Source organism: Anthonomus grandis, chromosome 10 (genome assembly GCF_022605725.1).
Source record: "Anthonomus grandis grandis chromosome 10, icAntGran1.3, whole genome shotgun sequence".
Taxonomy (NCBI): Eukaryota; Metazoa; Arthropoda; class Insecta; order Coleoptera; family Curculionidae; genus Anthonomus; species Anthonomus grandis.
In genome coordinates this window covers 17,494,774-17,508,059 of record NC_065555.1, presented here as the reverse complement: position 1 = coordinate 17,508,059, position 13,286 = coordinate 17,494,774, and the positions used below count along the sequence as shown (strand labels likewise).

Below are 13,286 nucleotides of genomic sequence, written 5' to 3'. Positions count from 1 at the left end.
GCGGATTAAAGAAGGTGGTCAACGCTGGAGACAAGAACCTGCGATTATGAAAGCTGTTACAGAAGATAGATCTAGAAGAACTCGCCGCATTGGTGCTGCATTAAAAATTCACCATTCCACTGTACATAGAGTTCTTAAGGAAAATAATTTGCATCCGTTTCATTTGAAAAAAGTCCAGGATTTATTGCCAGTGAATGGTGAGGTGAGGCTTCAATTCTGTAGGTGGTACTTGAATAAGTTGCAAGAGTGGGGAACAGATCAAATATTTTGGCCAGATGAAGCAACATTTACAAGAGCCGGAATAATGAATTTAAGAAATAACTATGGATAAAATATATGGATACAGAAAACCCTCATGCGACTGTTGTTTCACATTTTCAACATGAACTAAGGGTCAACGTATGGATAGGATTGCTGACCGGTTGAATTTCAATGAGTTTTCAAATTTATTAAGTAATGACCTTGTTGACTTTCTGGAAGAAATCCCCTTAGCCGCTAGACAGGAATTTTGGTGTCAAATGACAGATGCCCAGCCCATAATGGCAGAATGGTGCAAAATTCCTTCAATCAATGCTTTGGGGAGAAATGGGTCGGAAGATACGGTCCGGTAAGATGGCCGCCCAGAAGCCCTGACCTTACGCCCCTTGACTGTTATGTCTGGGGCACATTAAAACCTAATGTTTATAGTATTAACATTAATAATACTCGAGACGAACTAATTAATCGAATTAGTGTGTGTTGCAATTAAATGCGACAAAAACGCGTTGAACCTGAACGGGTTGTTGATAGTGTCAGAAGATGCATCAAATGTATTGAACAAGAGGGAAGACATTTTAAACAATTGTTATAATTTTAGGTTTGTTTAATGAAATTTTGATTTTGGTCAATCAAGAAATATAAAATTTGAAAATTTTCAATTTTTGTGGTTTTCTTTCTTTTGCCCATGATATTGCTGTGAAAACAAATAACTATCACAAAAGTAAGTATATTATTGGAAATCATATAAAATGCAGTAGTTTTTGCTGCAAAAAAACATGTCCCTATTTACCAAATTTGCACATTTCCCAAATGTTTCATTTAATTTCTTAAATAACACCCGGTATAAAAAATTACTTAAAAACTTAAATATACCCATCTTATAGCAAATTTAATTCCCTTTCAGATGGTATATCTAAATTTTATGTGGTGGTAAGAATAATGGAGATATTCTTGTTTATATGAAAAAAAAACAAAGAAATTTGATAAAATCAAAAAATGTTAAATACCAGATGAACTAGCAACTTTTCGAAAAAATGTTATACGACTTTTTTGTTGCAAATGACTTGTTAAATCACATTAATCACATCTTAAAGTTTGGCAAAGAGAGTCGGGAGGAACGCACCAAACTCCAGGTGAGCATTGTACACATGAAAATAATAAAAAATTAACTCGACATATGTATGTTCCTTTCCGATTCACATTTGTTTTTAAATGCTAGATTAAAATCTTTTAAATATTTTGCCCCACTATTAAAATTTTGAATATGCAAATCTGGTTTTTATTTACGGATTTTGTAATGCGAGCGCTATAGCTGTAGTTCAAGAATACCATCGACGATTTCCTCACCAAAGACATCCGAACAAAAACGTATCTATCAGAGTTTTTAACAAACTTTGCGAAACTGGAATTCTGCCCAGTACTAACACAACATCTGAATGAGCCACTCGACAAGGTTTAGAAGAAGTAGAAAATATTCTGAATTTGGTAGAAGATAATGCAACGACCAGTTCACGAAGAGATTATGTTAGGCGTATGCAATTTTGTGTTTGAATAAATAATAATCGCGCATACTTTTTACCGATGAAGCAACATTTACCCCTTATGGCATCAATAATACTCTCATGTTTGGTCAGACGAAAATATACACGCAACAGTCGAAATTTATTATCAGCACAACTAAACGTGTGGTGTGGTATGGTCGATAATTATTTAATTGGTGCACACATTTTAGTAAATCGTTTCACAGTAAAGAACTATTCGCTTTTTTGCGAAATGAGTTAAAAGCATTATTAGAAGTTCCTCTAAACATCAAAATGCAAATGTATTATCAGCACGATGAAGCTCCCGCACATTTCGCTCGTCAGGTCAAGCAATATTTGGACGAAGAGTTTCCAGGACTGTGGATTGATCGCAGTGGTCCTATATTAATTGGCCTCCGAGATCTCCAAACCTCACACCATGTTTAAATGTGGGAAATTGTCCTCTGAAACCATGTTTTAATGTTTGGAAAACCATTTTGTTTGGAATTATGCTATATTTTCAAAAAAACGAGAATCGCATATAAGAACATATAGGAAATTGGTACGTTGCTTCAAATTCACCCTGTATAATCATGCTCGTAAATATTTGTTTAAAAATTGTTTGCAGGCGATTGTTGCAAGCCGTTATAGGTGTTAATAACCATTAACCCCAACCTAGACGGATCTGCGTAAAAAATGCACCTTTGTATTTGTGTTAAATATTTGCAAGCTTTTGTGTGCAAACTAGTTTGCTGCTGTTCAAGTTCAAGAAATGTTTTATTATCATAGAACATTACAATTCTGTTGACAAAGCTATACTAAAGATAAAGTCAAATAAATAAATAAGAATTATTTTAAGTAACAAAGCAGTTAAACATAAGCTAAGATCCAGATCAAACACTAAAAAAAAATATAGTAGGATTTGTTTAAGAGAATTTTTCAAAGTTTACTCTTAAAAATTCTAAACCAGTTAGATTCCTTTAACGTTTTTGGCAGATGATTATAGATCCTCCTGGCATTGTATAAAATAGCATTTTTGGTACCTACGTGCTGAGTGAGGAATGGGTGTAAGTAAACAGCCTCTCTGCCTTTGTATTGTTTACAGTGGGGGCTAGATGTGTGCACTTTTGTATAATAAACAGGATGTTTCGAGAATAAAAATAGAAGGTAAAGTCAGCAACCTGTGTCTTAAAAATAGGGGTTTGCAGGATTCCCTTGGACCCACACCACATATTCTCCTGACAGCTCTCTATTGCAACACAAATGAGTAAGTGAAATAAGCCCTGATAGGCTCATCGTCAAAAAACTATACAACCTTTTATCGGCATCCCTCCATTCACAATCCACGGTTACGCGTGAATCAATTTTCTATATGTTACGCATACGTATAAAACCAGCTTTAACAAGTTAATACATTACAAAAGTTCCTAAGGTTTTGTATACAAATAGAAACTTGAATACTTCGTTTGACAAACATTGCGCATGCTTATAAGCATATGATACACTGGTTTTACTCATTAAAGAGGAACAAAAAATGTATTGGAATCCTTTTTTGTGAGCATATTCAAACTTTCGAATGCGAACCAGAAATGCACTTGATTTGACGTACAACGCGAAAAAGAACGTGAAAAAGATATTTGGAAAATCCGTGATCTGAGGTTATGTGGGTCCCATGTACGGGTAATAGATGCCTGAAAAAATTAGGCAAAATTTCTCTAGGCAAAATAGTGTGAATAAATAAAAGTGTTGAAGTGGGATAATGATTCAAACGCGACAATCGGTGCAATAAACTATCGTAAAAACCGCGATCTAGCCTAAAATTGGCGCCAAAATCGTTATCCAGAATTAGCATATTATAAATGTGACAGGCTGTCTTCACAAGGATGTTACTCAAAATAAAGCAATTAAAGACTTCTTTGGTTGTCCCTGCTACTTCTGCGGGAGATCTATATGCAGAAACTGTACAGGTGTCATTTCATCAGATATAAGGGAGAGTAAGATCCAATCTAGAATAATCATATTTGCTTACCCCGAATGCACTATTGCAGTCAAATAAAAGACATATCGATTTTAAAAAACCAAGTGGACCAAATAAAGAAACGCATTATTAGATATGTTTTTGGTGTGTCAGCAAGCTGCAAGAACTTGCTGTATAGGCAATATTTTAAAAAACTGGGGGTTTTGACTGCTCATGTTTGTCAAAAAGCAGTCAGATCGTTATTAGAGAAATAAACAACAGTATTCAGAGGAAATGTCAATGATTACAAGGAGTCGTAGTAACTTACGCATTCCTCTACAATCTACATCATTCAGCTTTTTTTGAAAGAGGGCCTAAGTTCAGGCCTGTAAAAGCCTACCGCTCTTTGCCACAGTACATTATTTATTATTATTATTATTATTTTTTATATAAATTTTTAATCAGATTTCATGCCAAACGGCAATCGCACTCCCCCTTGGGGAAGGGGGGATCATTCACTTATCCCAGATATCTCAGACATCAGAAGGATGAAGCTCTGGTGAAGTCCTTTCCATGTTATCGGACTCTGTTTTTTATCTTTATTTACAAATAATAAACTTAACACTAAAAGTTCATGATATGTTTTTTAAACTAGTTAATGTTATCTGCGTTTCCAATGAACTTTCTGACGATTCGAGATGTGGATAATAGCGTCGACTTCTGCATCAACTTATAGATGCTTTTCTTAAGGTTGAGCAGTTTAATGTTTTCGATCAGGCTCTTTGGTATTACTCCTATTGTTGACACAATAATTGGAACTGTCCGCACCTCTCTCATTTCCCATTGTCTTCGTATCTGGTGTTCTAGATCCCTGTACTTAACAATCTTTGCATTATGTTTTGCTCTTAGGTTGTTATTATTGGGAATATCTACATCAATAAGGGTTGTCTTCCTAGAAATTTTATCGATTATGATTAGGTCAGGCCTATTGTTACTTACTCGTTGGTCTGCGAGTACAGTGCGATCCCAATAGAATTTGTGTTGGTCATTTTCAAGAACTGATTCCGGCTTATAGTTATAATATGGTACCTTGGCTGCCAATAAGAGGTTTAGTTTTTCTACGAGCTCCTGGAGCAGTATCTTTGCAACTAGATCATGTCGTTCTTTATATTCCGTTGGTGCAAAAGTTTGACATCCACCAGTGACATGCTGAATAGACTCCGTTGTCTGACATCCATACCGACATCTGTCATTATCAAGCAAGAAGTGAATGAAATCAACGAGCAATTAAAAACCAATGACACGATTGGACGAACCTATGCGAATGTAGTGGCTGAGATACACACGATAAAAGAACAAGTGATCAAACTAAAAGAAAAAGTCGAGAGAAAACTCATTGAATCACGATCTGCCAATAAAACAAAGGAGACTGATCTTGGTGTGTTTTGAACAAGATTGAAAGTGGTGTTTCGCAACAAGATGGAAGCCAGTGAAATACTTTATGTCTTTTTTTTTTCAAGAACCAATTAGAAGCTGAAAATGTGTACATTAAGTATGACCAAAACGGAAAAGCAGAGAGCCTATCTTAAGACGTACCGTACTAAAGGAAGTTGAAACTCGAAAAAACGATGGCGAGGTTGATCTAAAAATAAAATTCATTCGAGGTCAGTCAACTATTGCTAAAGCCACACAAAATCAACAGCCAAAATACATAAATAACCGCCCGCAGAGCTAAACCTGCAATCAAGAGGGAACCTGCAATTGCAGCTTCCTTCATGAGCAAATTACATGAATTCCAGGCCTTTGTGTACCATATAATGTCATTCAAACTTGGTTACATAGTAAAATTCCTGATTCAATAGTACTACCACATGACTATTCTCTCTACAGAGATGATAGGGAGAACCAAGAGGTGGGGGAAACCTGTATACTTATTAAAAATCACATTAATAATGAAAATGTAGTTGTTTATCCGATTGCAAGAGTGAATATAGAATAGGCTACCAGAAATTCACTCTAGGGTGTATATATAAACTAAAAATAACTTGCCAGGAAAACTTTGATTACTATGATATAGGAAAACTATGATTACGGCCCTAGGTGATATTTTTCATAACAGCAACAACTGCATAATATTTGGCGACTTTGCAAAACTAGAAGAATAGTAAAGAGAAACTTCTTTTAAGCAAACTAATAACAAAATTACAAAACTAATAACCGCGGAAAAGGTAGATGAGGCACTTACAGAAATAATAGAAAATTACATATCTTTAACGACCACTCGAAAAAACAAAATCAACATCTTTGAAATAAATACAAAATAACTAAATCTGAGGCAGATTACCAGATGTACAGAAAACGATACAATGAACTAAAAGCACAAATAACTAATACACGCAGCCGGTGTGAAGAACGCTTGCTGAAAAAAGAGTACAAAAATGAATATAAAAACATTAACAAAACTTTATCAAGTCATTTTTCTGATATTCATCTAAAAGACCACTAGCAATCTTGTCACAGATCCAAGTATGGAAGGCTGACTCCTGGAAAACCAATTTCAAACCAATGTACAAGAAAGGGAACCAATTTGAACCACTATTAATATTGGCCTATTGGCCTGTAACCAATCAGGCTAATATGCTCGCTCAGCAAAATCCTAGAAAAAATAATTACAAAAGCCTTAACCTCCTTTGTTATAAAAAACCGAATCATCACTGAGAACCAACATGGCTTCCTGCCTCACCGCTCAACAACTACAAATTAACTTACTTACCTGACTGATTGACTGGATACAAGCAATAAACATAACGGACAATCAATAGACGTCCTTGATCTAGACTACGAAAATGCATTTGAAAAGGTACCTCATGACCGTCTCTTTTACAAGTTGAATCATTTTGCGGGAATTAAAGGCCAAATATTGGCACTCATACAGAACACACACAAATCTAGAACCTTAAGAGTGAGAGTCAATGGAGACTTTTCAGAGCTGAGCAGTACTTATTTATAAGATCAACAATACAGACATGTATCAGCTCTAAATGAGCTTGTACATGAGACTTGGGCGTTGTAATAACAGAAAACTTAAAATGGGAAACAAATATAGCTCAAATGGTGAAAAAAACTAATTTTTTAGTTTATCTTACAGGGAGAACATTTTGCAATAAATCTCTAGCTTTGATAAGAGAAATTTATAGAACATTTATCATCCTTACTTTGTTAAAGTAATAGGGATTAAAGTTATTCAATTTAACAACTCTGAAAAAAGAAGACAAAGAAATAGAAGCTCTAAAAGTGACATTTAACTTACCAATCACAGACAGGATTAGAGGGCACTCTAAAAAACTCCCAACAGATAAATTTGCAATCCTGCAAACAAAACATCGGTTCTCACCAGCAGAGTTGTAAGTGCATAAAACTCTCTTCCAGAACTTGTTGTAAGAAAAACCCAACATAGAAAGAAAAGAAAAATCCAACATACGAATCCAACGAATACAAATAGTAGTTCCATCGATGCAAACCGCTTATCTATTGTGATGTAAAAGCAGTAATTAATAGTAAATCTGTTATTACCTAGAGGAAATAAGAAGATGTAAAAACCAAGCAAAACGATGTGCAAAAAATGCATGCTAGTCATTTTATGTTGAAAACAATGGTTAGAAGTCATGTATCTACTAAAAGTATTTGTTTCTTTTCTATAAATATTAAATTCTAATCGATTATTATTTTTAATGTCAAAAGTATCTAAGAAAGGAAGTTGATTATTTGTTTCTTGTTCGAAAGTTTTGCATTTAAATCAAAACGGTTCATGAAGAGCTCTGCTAGAAGGAAAACCAGAGAGTCAAATTACCCATGGCTGTACCCTCAAGTTATTCATAATTCGAACTGCTGTATTGAAAAATATTTCATGACATGCAAAGTTTTATTAATTTAGTTATTTTTTGGATATTATCGAAACCATTACTGTCCAAAAATTTAATTAGATATTCCAACATTTCTGGATTAAGAATGCCTGGAAAGAAACAGGAATTTCAGCATCACTTAAAATTAAATGATTGACTTTTTAAATAAACTGTTAACTGTTTTTGACTTTGTTTGCGACAAAAAAAAATCCTATGCAAAAAACTCGAATACAGTAGAGCGCCGATTATCCGAAACAATTGGTGCAGAGGGTGTTCGGATAAACGAACATTTGCGAAATCCAGTTCTTTGTTGAGGGTAGGGTAATAAAACACGTCATTGGATTAGGAATACATTATGTATGTAATGGTTTTTAAATGATACACTAGAGTACAGTACATATTATGAATAGACACATATACATTAAAGTAGGGATTGCACATACGGTACATAAATACATATGTCTAAACATTTTTTAGTTAAGAGACTTAGATGTGATAATAGTACAAAACTAATCTAAAAAAAGTCGAACATATTTGTTTGCTTAATTTTTTAAACTCGTTTTTTTGCCGAAAAATTTCTTAGGCGTTTTAAAGACAGCAACTGCACAGAATCGCATTCGTCTTGGTGTTTCAACCATTTAATAGCATTTTTCAGCTAAGACGAATATTAAATCCTCGTCTGTCAACAATTCGTAGCCAGGATTATCCTCGTTAAATTCTAGCCATTCATGCACGTTTTCTTGGTCACATTCTTCAAATCCTGAAGCCTCTTTTATCAACCCAACCATTTCTGAAACAAAGTTTTCATTTGTTGGTTCTTCAGGTGTAGGGCTAGCTTCTGATTCAACTGCTGGACAAAGCTTATTCCAGGATTTCTTTAGAGTAGTCGCTTTGACATTAGGCCACGCTTCTGCTGCCATGTAAACAGCATCCTTCAAGTTAATACCTTTGTAGATTTTAAGAATTGTTTTATCTACCTCTTGGCCGATTAGGACACTACGATGCAACGTTTTTCTGTAGTAACGTTTGAAGGCTTCGATCACACCCTGGTCCATAGGTTGAAGGACTGAGGTAACATTGGGTGGCAAAAAAATCACCTTAAATTTTCCAACTTCTCTCTCAAGTGAAAGGCTTGAGGGATGACTTGGAGCATTATCAATCACTAATAAATCTGTGATCAGCAAAGGTAGTCTATGTGTGCCCGTATTGTTTCCACATACCATGGCTGTTATGCGGGATTTGCTTGCTTTGAATCCAGACGCTGCCATTTCTTTTTTAGACACAAGGAATTTGATCGGCTTTCTATTCCAGTATAACTTACATTCGTCTGCATTATAGACGTTACTGTTCTTATAACAGCTGCTTTTTTTGAAGTTTTCAGCAGCTTCAATGTTGGCTGACAGCTTTTCCCCTTGAATATCTAGCGCTCTAATTCCGTGCCTAGACTTGAATATTTTGAGTCAGCCAGTAGATGCTTTAAAATCATTGTTATCCCCAAGATTTCTGTTAATTTCTAATGCCTTTTCGCAAATCAAAGAACCATTTATTGGTTGACCTTGAACACGTATCTGCATGAACCATGAGTAAACCTCAGTGTCTAGGTTTTGATTTTCTGCCATTTTCATTGTTTTTCTATGCAAGCTTCCATCTTCACTGTCCAGCACGCAAGTAAACTTTGTGGTAGATTGTCTGATTTATTGATTGATTTGATTGATTTTTTTATCGTCAGTTATCGTTGAATTCCCAACAGCAAACTCTCGAGCTAAACTTGATCCACTTGCACCTTTTTTTAATCGTTCCAAAATTTTAAGTTTGTCAGAACAAAAAGACTAAGCACAACTCGTTTACGTTTCGGTATTGCTAGGAGCACAGATGTAAAGCTCCGTGCGAAGCTATTTAAAACAATTGTTAAAACAATCCTGAAGTCAGTCAACGTCATATATATAGATAAACAAACTGATTAGACGGATCCGTACTTCTGCCGGCCGCTCGTGATTTAATTGAAGACACGGAAAATGCCAAAATCATGATGGTCCCTTGCGTCGCTCTCTGAGTCATTCAAGAGTGGGACATTAGATTCAAATGGGATAAGTGATCACCTATTGACATTTTGCTATATAAACATAACATGTATTATACTGAACTGAAAAACTGAGAACTGAAAATTTTTTGACTATAATGGATTTTAAGCATTTCGATGAACCTGAATTTTTACTTGACCTTCAGTCTGAAGTATGGTGGGATGAATTGTTCTACCTTCATGATATAGATAGTTAAGTTGAGTATCTGACTCATAATATAAAGTATTTATTTGATAAGCATGCTCCCGTAAGGTCCATTAAAGTGACTAAGCCTTATGCACCATGGTTGACTTATGTAATAAGAGGTTTAATGAGGGAAAGGGACAAGGCAAGGCTCAAATGTAAATTAAACAACTCTACAGAAAATTTTGGACATTTAAAATGCTTCGAAATCTTACTAAGAATTCTATACGTGAGGAAAAGTTGGCTTATTTGCAATATTTGGAGACCCAAAAGGCTCAACGAAAAGTTTGGCAAACTTTAAGAGACCTCAATGTTTATGTTCCTACAAATACAGTTATTCAGATTCCTCCTAAATTGGTAAATGTGGAAGAGATAAATACATATTTCTGCAGCGTTTTTAAAAAATCAAACAACTGTGATAATAAAGCAGCATATTATAATAATAATAATAAAATAAGGGAAGGCATACAATTTACTTTCAAATTAGTCGATCCCTCTGATGTGTTTAAGTATGTGCAGAGTATGGGTCAAATGCGGCAGGTATTGATGGCATAATATTATTCAGATGGTAAAACTGTATTTGCATGTGATAATATTACATATAACTCATATTGTCAATAGTTGTCTCGAACATGGTCATTTCCCAAATTGCTGGAAAGAATCTCTTGTTACCCCACTACCTAAAAAACATGATCCTGTCAGTTTTACAGATTTGAGGCCTGTTAGTCTGCTTCCTGTAATATCAAAAGTTCTGGAAACAGTGGTTCATGTTCAGATCACTGATTACTTTAATACAAATGGCTTTTTTCCTGTGCATCAATCGGGCTTTAGAGCTAGTCATAGTACAACAGCTGCACTTCTAAATATTACTGACGACATTGTAAAAATTCAAGATAGGCAAAAGCCTTTGATGTTATTGATCATGAGTTGATGTGTGCCAAGCTATCATATTATGGTTTTGGGAAGGTTGAAATACTGTTTTTTAGGTCGATAGGTGGTGAGACATCGCAGAGTAGAAACATTATTTCGGAAGTGCCACAAGGCTCCATACTTGGCCCTTTGTTGTATGTTATTTATACTGCAGATATGTTTTCTATTGTATCAACGCACATGCAAGCATATGCGGATGATACACAATTATTATTTCAGTTTAATCCAGACTGTCCTGATAATGCTGCTGAGATTTTAAATTCAGATTTATCTAATATTTTGCGATACTCAACGGAACATAATCTGACAATTAATCCTGCAAAAACTACAATGTTACTGTTTTGTTTTGAAAAGAAAAGGGGCATACTCATGAATCGACTTAATATTCAGATTGAAAATACTCGGTTGACTTTTGCTAACTGCGGTAAAAATTTGGGTTTGTGTATAGATGTACAGCTTAATTTTGAACAACATTTAAAATCTTTACTAAAAAGAAGTTATGTGAGAATGAAGCTTTTATATGCTAGCAGACACCTTTTAAATTTTAAAGTCAGAAAAAAATGTTGAGTCACTTATTATGTCTATTTATTCGTATTGTTTCATAGTATATTATCCATTCTTAAATGTAATAAATAAAAAAACGGATACAATACGTTCAGAATACATGCTGTAGATTTGTTTATAAATTAAGAAAATTTGATGTCTCAGAAAATATAAAAGAGTTGGGTTGGCTTAAGTGAGATAACTGGTATAATTTTAACTTGACTCTATTTTCAAGAAAACTAAATATGTGTCAACAACCAGTATATTTGTTTAAAAAACTAATTTATAGGGAGGCTGTGCATCATCGCTTTTTGCGAGATAAAAATTATTTAACAATGCTACAATATAGAACTTCTTTTTTTAAAAAGAGTCAGTTATAATTGTGTTAACTTATATAATAACTTACCTCTTCATTTTAAGGTATGCAATACTGGTTATTTAAGGTCTAAGTACAAGAGGTATTTATTAGATGTGCAGTAGATTTTTAGAACTTTTTTAGTGACAGATATATTGTATGTATATATGTACTGCATTGTTATATTGTTATGGTTGGTTAAAACTGTTTTATCCTCAGTGTTATCTCTTAAAAGCATTCTATTGGCCTTTCTCTGTTAACATTTAAAGATGGTGAACTTAATATCCGGAGAATTGGTTGAGTGGAAGAATGGCCAGGAGGCTAAACTTCGCCAGTTGCGCTATTCTTGTGCATATGATATGAGTGTACATTTTCATATGTTTTTGCATTGTATGTGCAAAGAAATACTTGAATAAAGGTGTTATTTATTTCTATGAAACATTTCTATTTCATTTGTACTTTTTATTATTCTTTATATCCGAAAAAGGCGTCATGTTTCCTCTCGGTTCACCGACGTTTCGGATGACCGGCTTACGGATAATCGACGCTCTACTGTACCTTGTTTGAACAATGCGAACATAGAGTGGAGGTGTGGAAGTAGCTTTATAAATAGAGGCGCGCAAACAAACAGAAATCCCCATAAGATTCGTTGGGACGCCTGCGCCGTTGCAACTAACCAATTAACATTGAATATTCTCTTAAAGCGATATAAACCATATATCCTATAGCAATGCCGTTAATGTTCGGTAATATTTAGATGAAAAATAATTAGAAAAATGCCGTTTAAATATATCAGTGACGATTTTTTTTTTAAAATCCATACGACATTTATCACGTTGCGTCCACGTGACCGTGAGACGCGTTGCGATTGGTCGAAAATGACGCCCCTGGGCACATTTTCACCCCCCACTCCACGCCAAAAATGGTGTCCACGAAGACCCGTCTACGCTCCGGACTATGTGACATATCTGTTTATGCCGTAGTTTTATTTAGGGTAGTACTCTAGATTTAATTAATTTTAAGTGTAGATTAAGAGGTAATTAAGTGAAAAAAAACAGCGAAAATTGACCAAATGGAGGATTTCGAGTACGGGTAAGTGGTTAAAAAATAATAAAAAACGCCGTAAAACGGATAAAGGTGGCGCCTTGGGTCACGCATCCCATTCGAAAAATTGACGGAAGTCGTCGAGCTGCCATTGCAGCAGCAGTCGAGCGAGCCAAGTTCCGTTCGTTTTTCGCGTGTTGTATGTGGTTAGTGCGTGAAATTTTCGCTTATTTTTCAATTGAACGGGAGGCCCCGAATAGCATGCGAATGTTGAGGCTCAAGCAAGAAATCATGGACGACGACGAAAAGGGGTATTTTTTCCTTAAAATTACTTTTCGCTTTATAGGTCAGCCGTCGGCGTGTACGCACACACACACGTCGCTTTTTACCAAAAACTTTTCCTTTCCATTTTGGCCTAAAACGCACACTGAACGTTGCTACGTGGCTCGTTTTATCGTTTAATCGACAGCCCGGTTCTAATTCTAGCATAAATTTATTGCTTTTTAACACGTT

At 35.0% G+C, this 13,286-nt stretch overlaps 1 protein-coding gene across 4 annotated transcripts in view; it reads left to right on the top strand.

Moving 5' to 3' along the window:
• Positions 1-12,655: 12,655 nt before the first annotated feature.
• The window catches only part of LOC126740996 (heterogeneous nuclear ribonucleoprotein 27C), a 60,833-nt gene continuing 60,202 nt past the window's right edge, over positions 12,656-13,286 (top strand). For 2 of the 4 annotated variants that reach the window (XM_050447230.1, XM_050447229.1), the window contains exon 1: positions 12,905-13,084. In XM_050447230.1, the coding sequence (XP_050303187.1) occupies positions 12,975-13,084 (110 nt within the window). In that variant the 5' untranslated portion in view covers positions 12,905-12,974. Of the gene's footprint in view, positions 12,822-12,904; positions 13,085-13,286 lie in introns of those variants that run through there. The other 2 variants (XM_050447231.1, XM_050447232.1) reach the window with 2 other exon arrangements.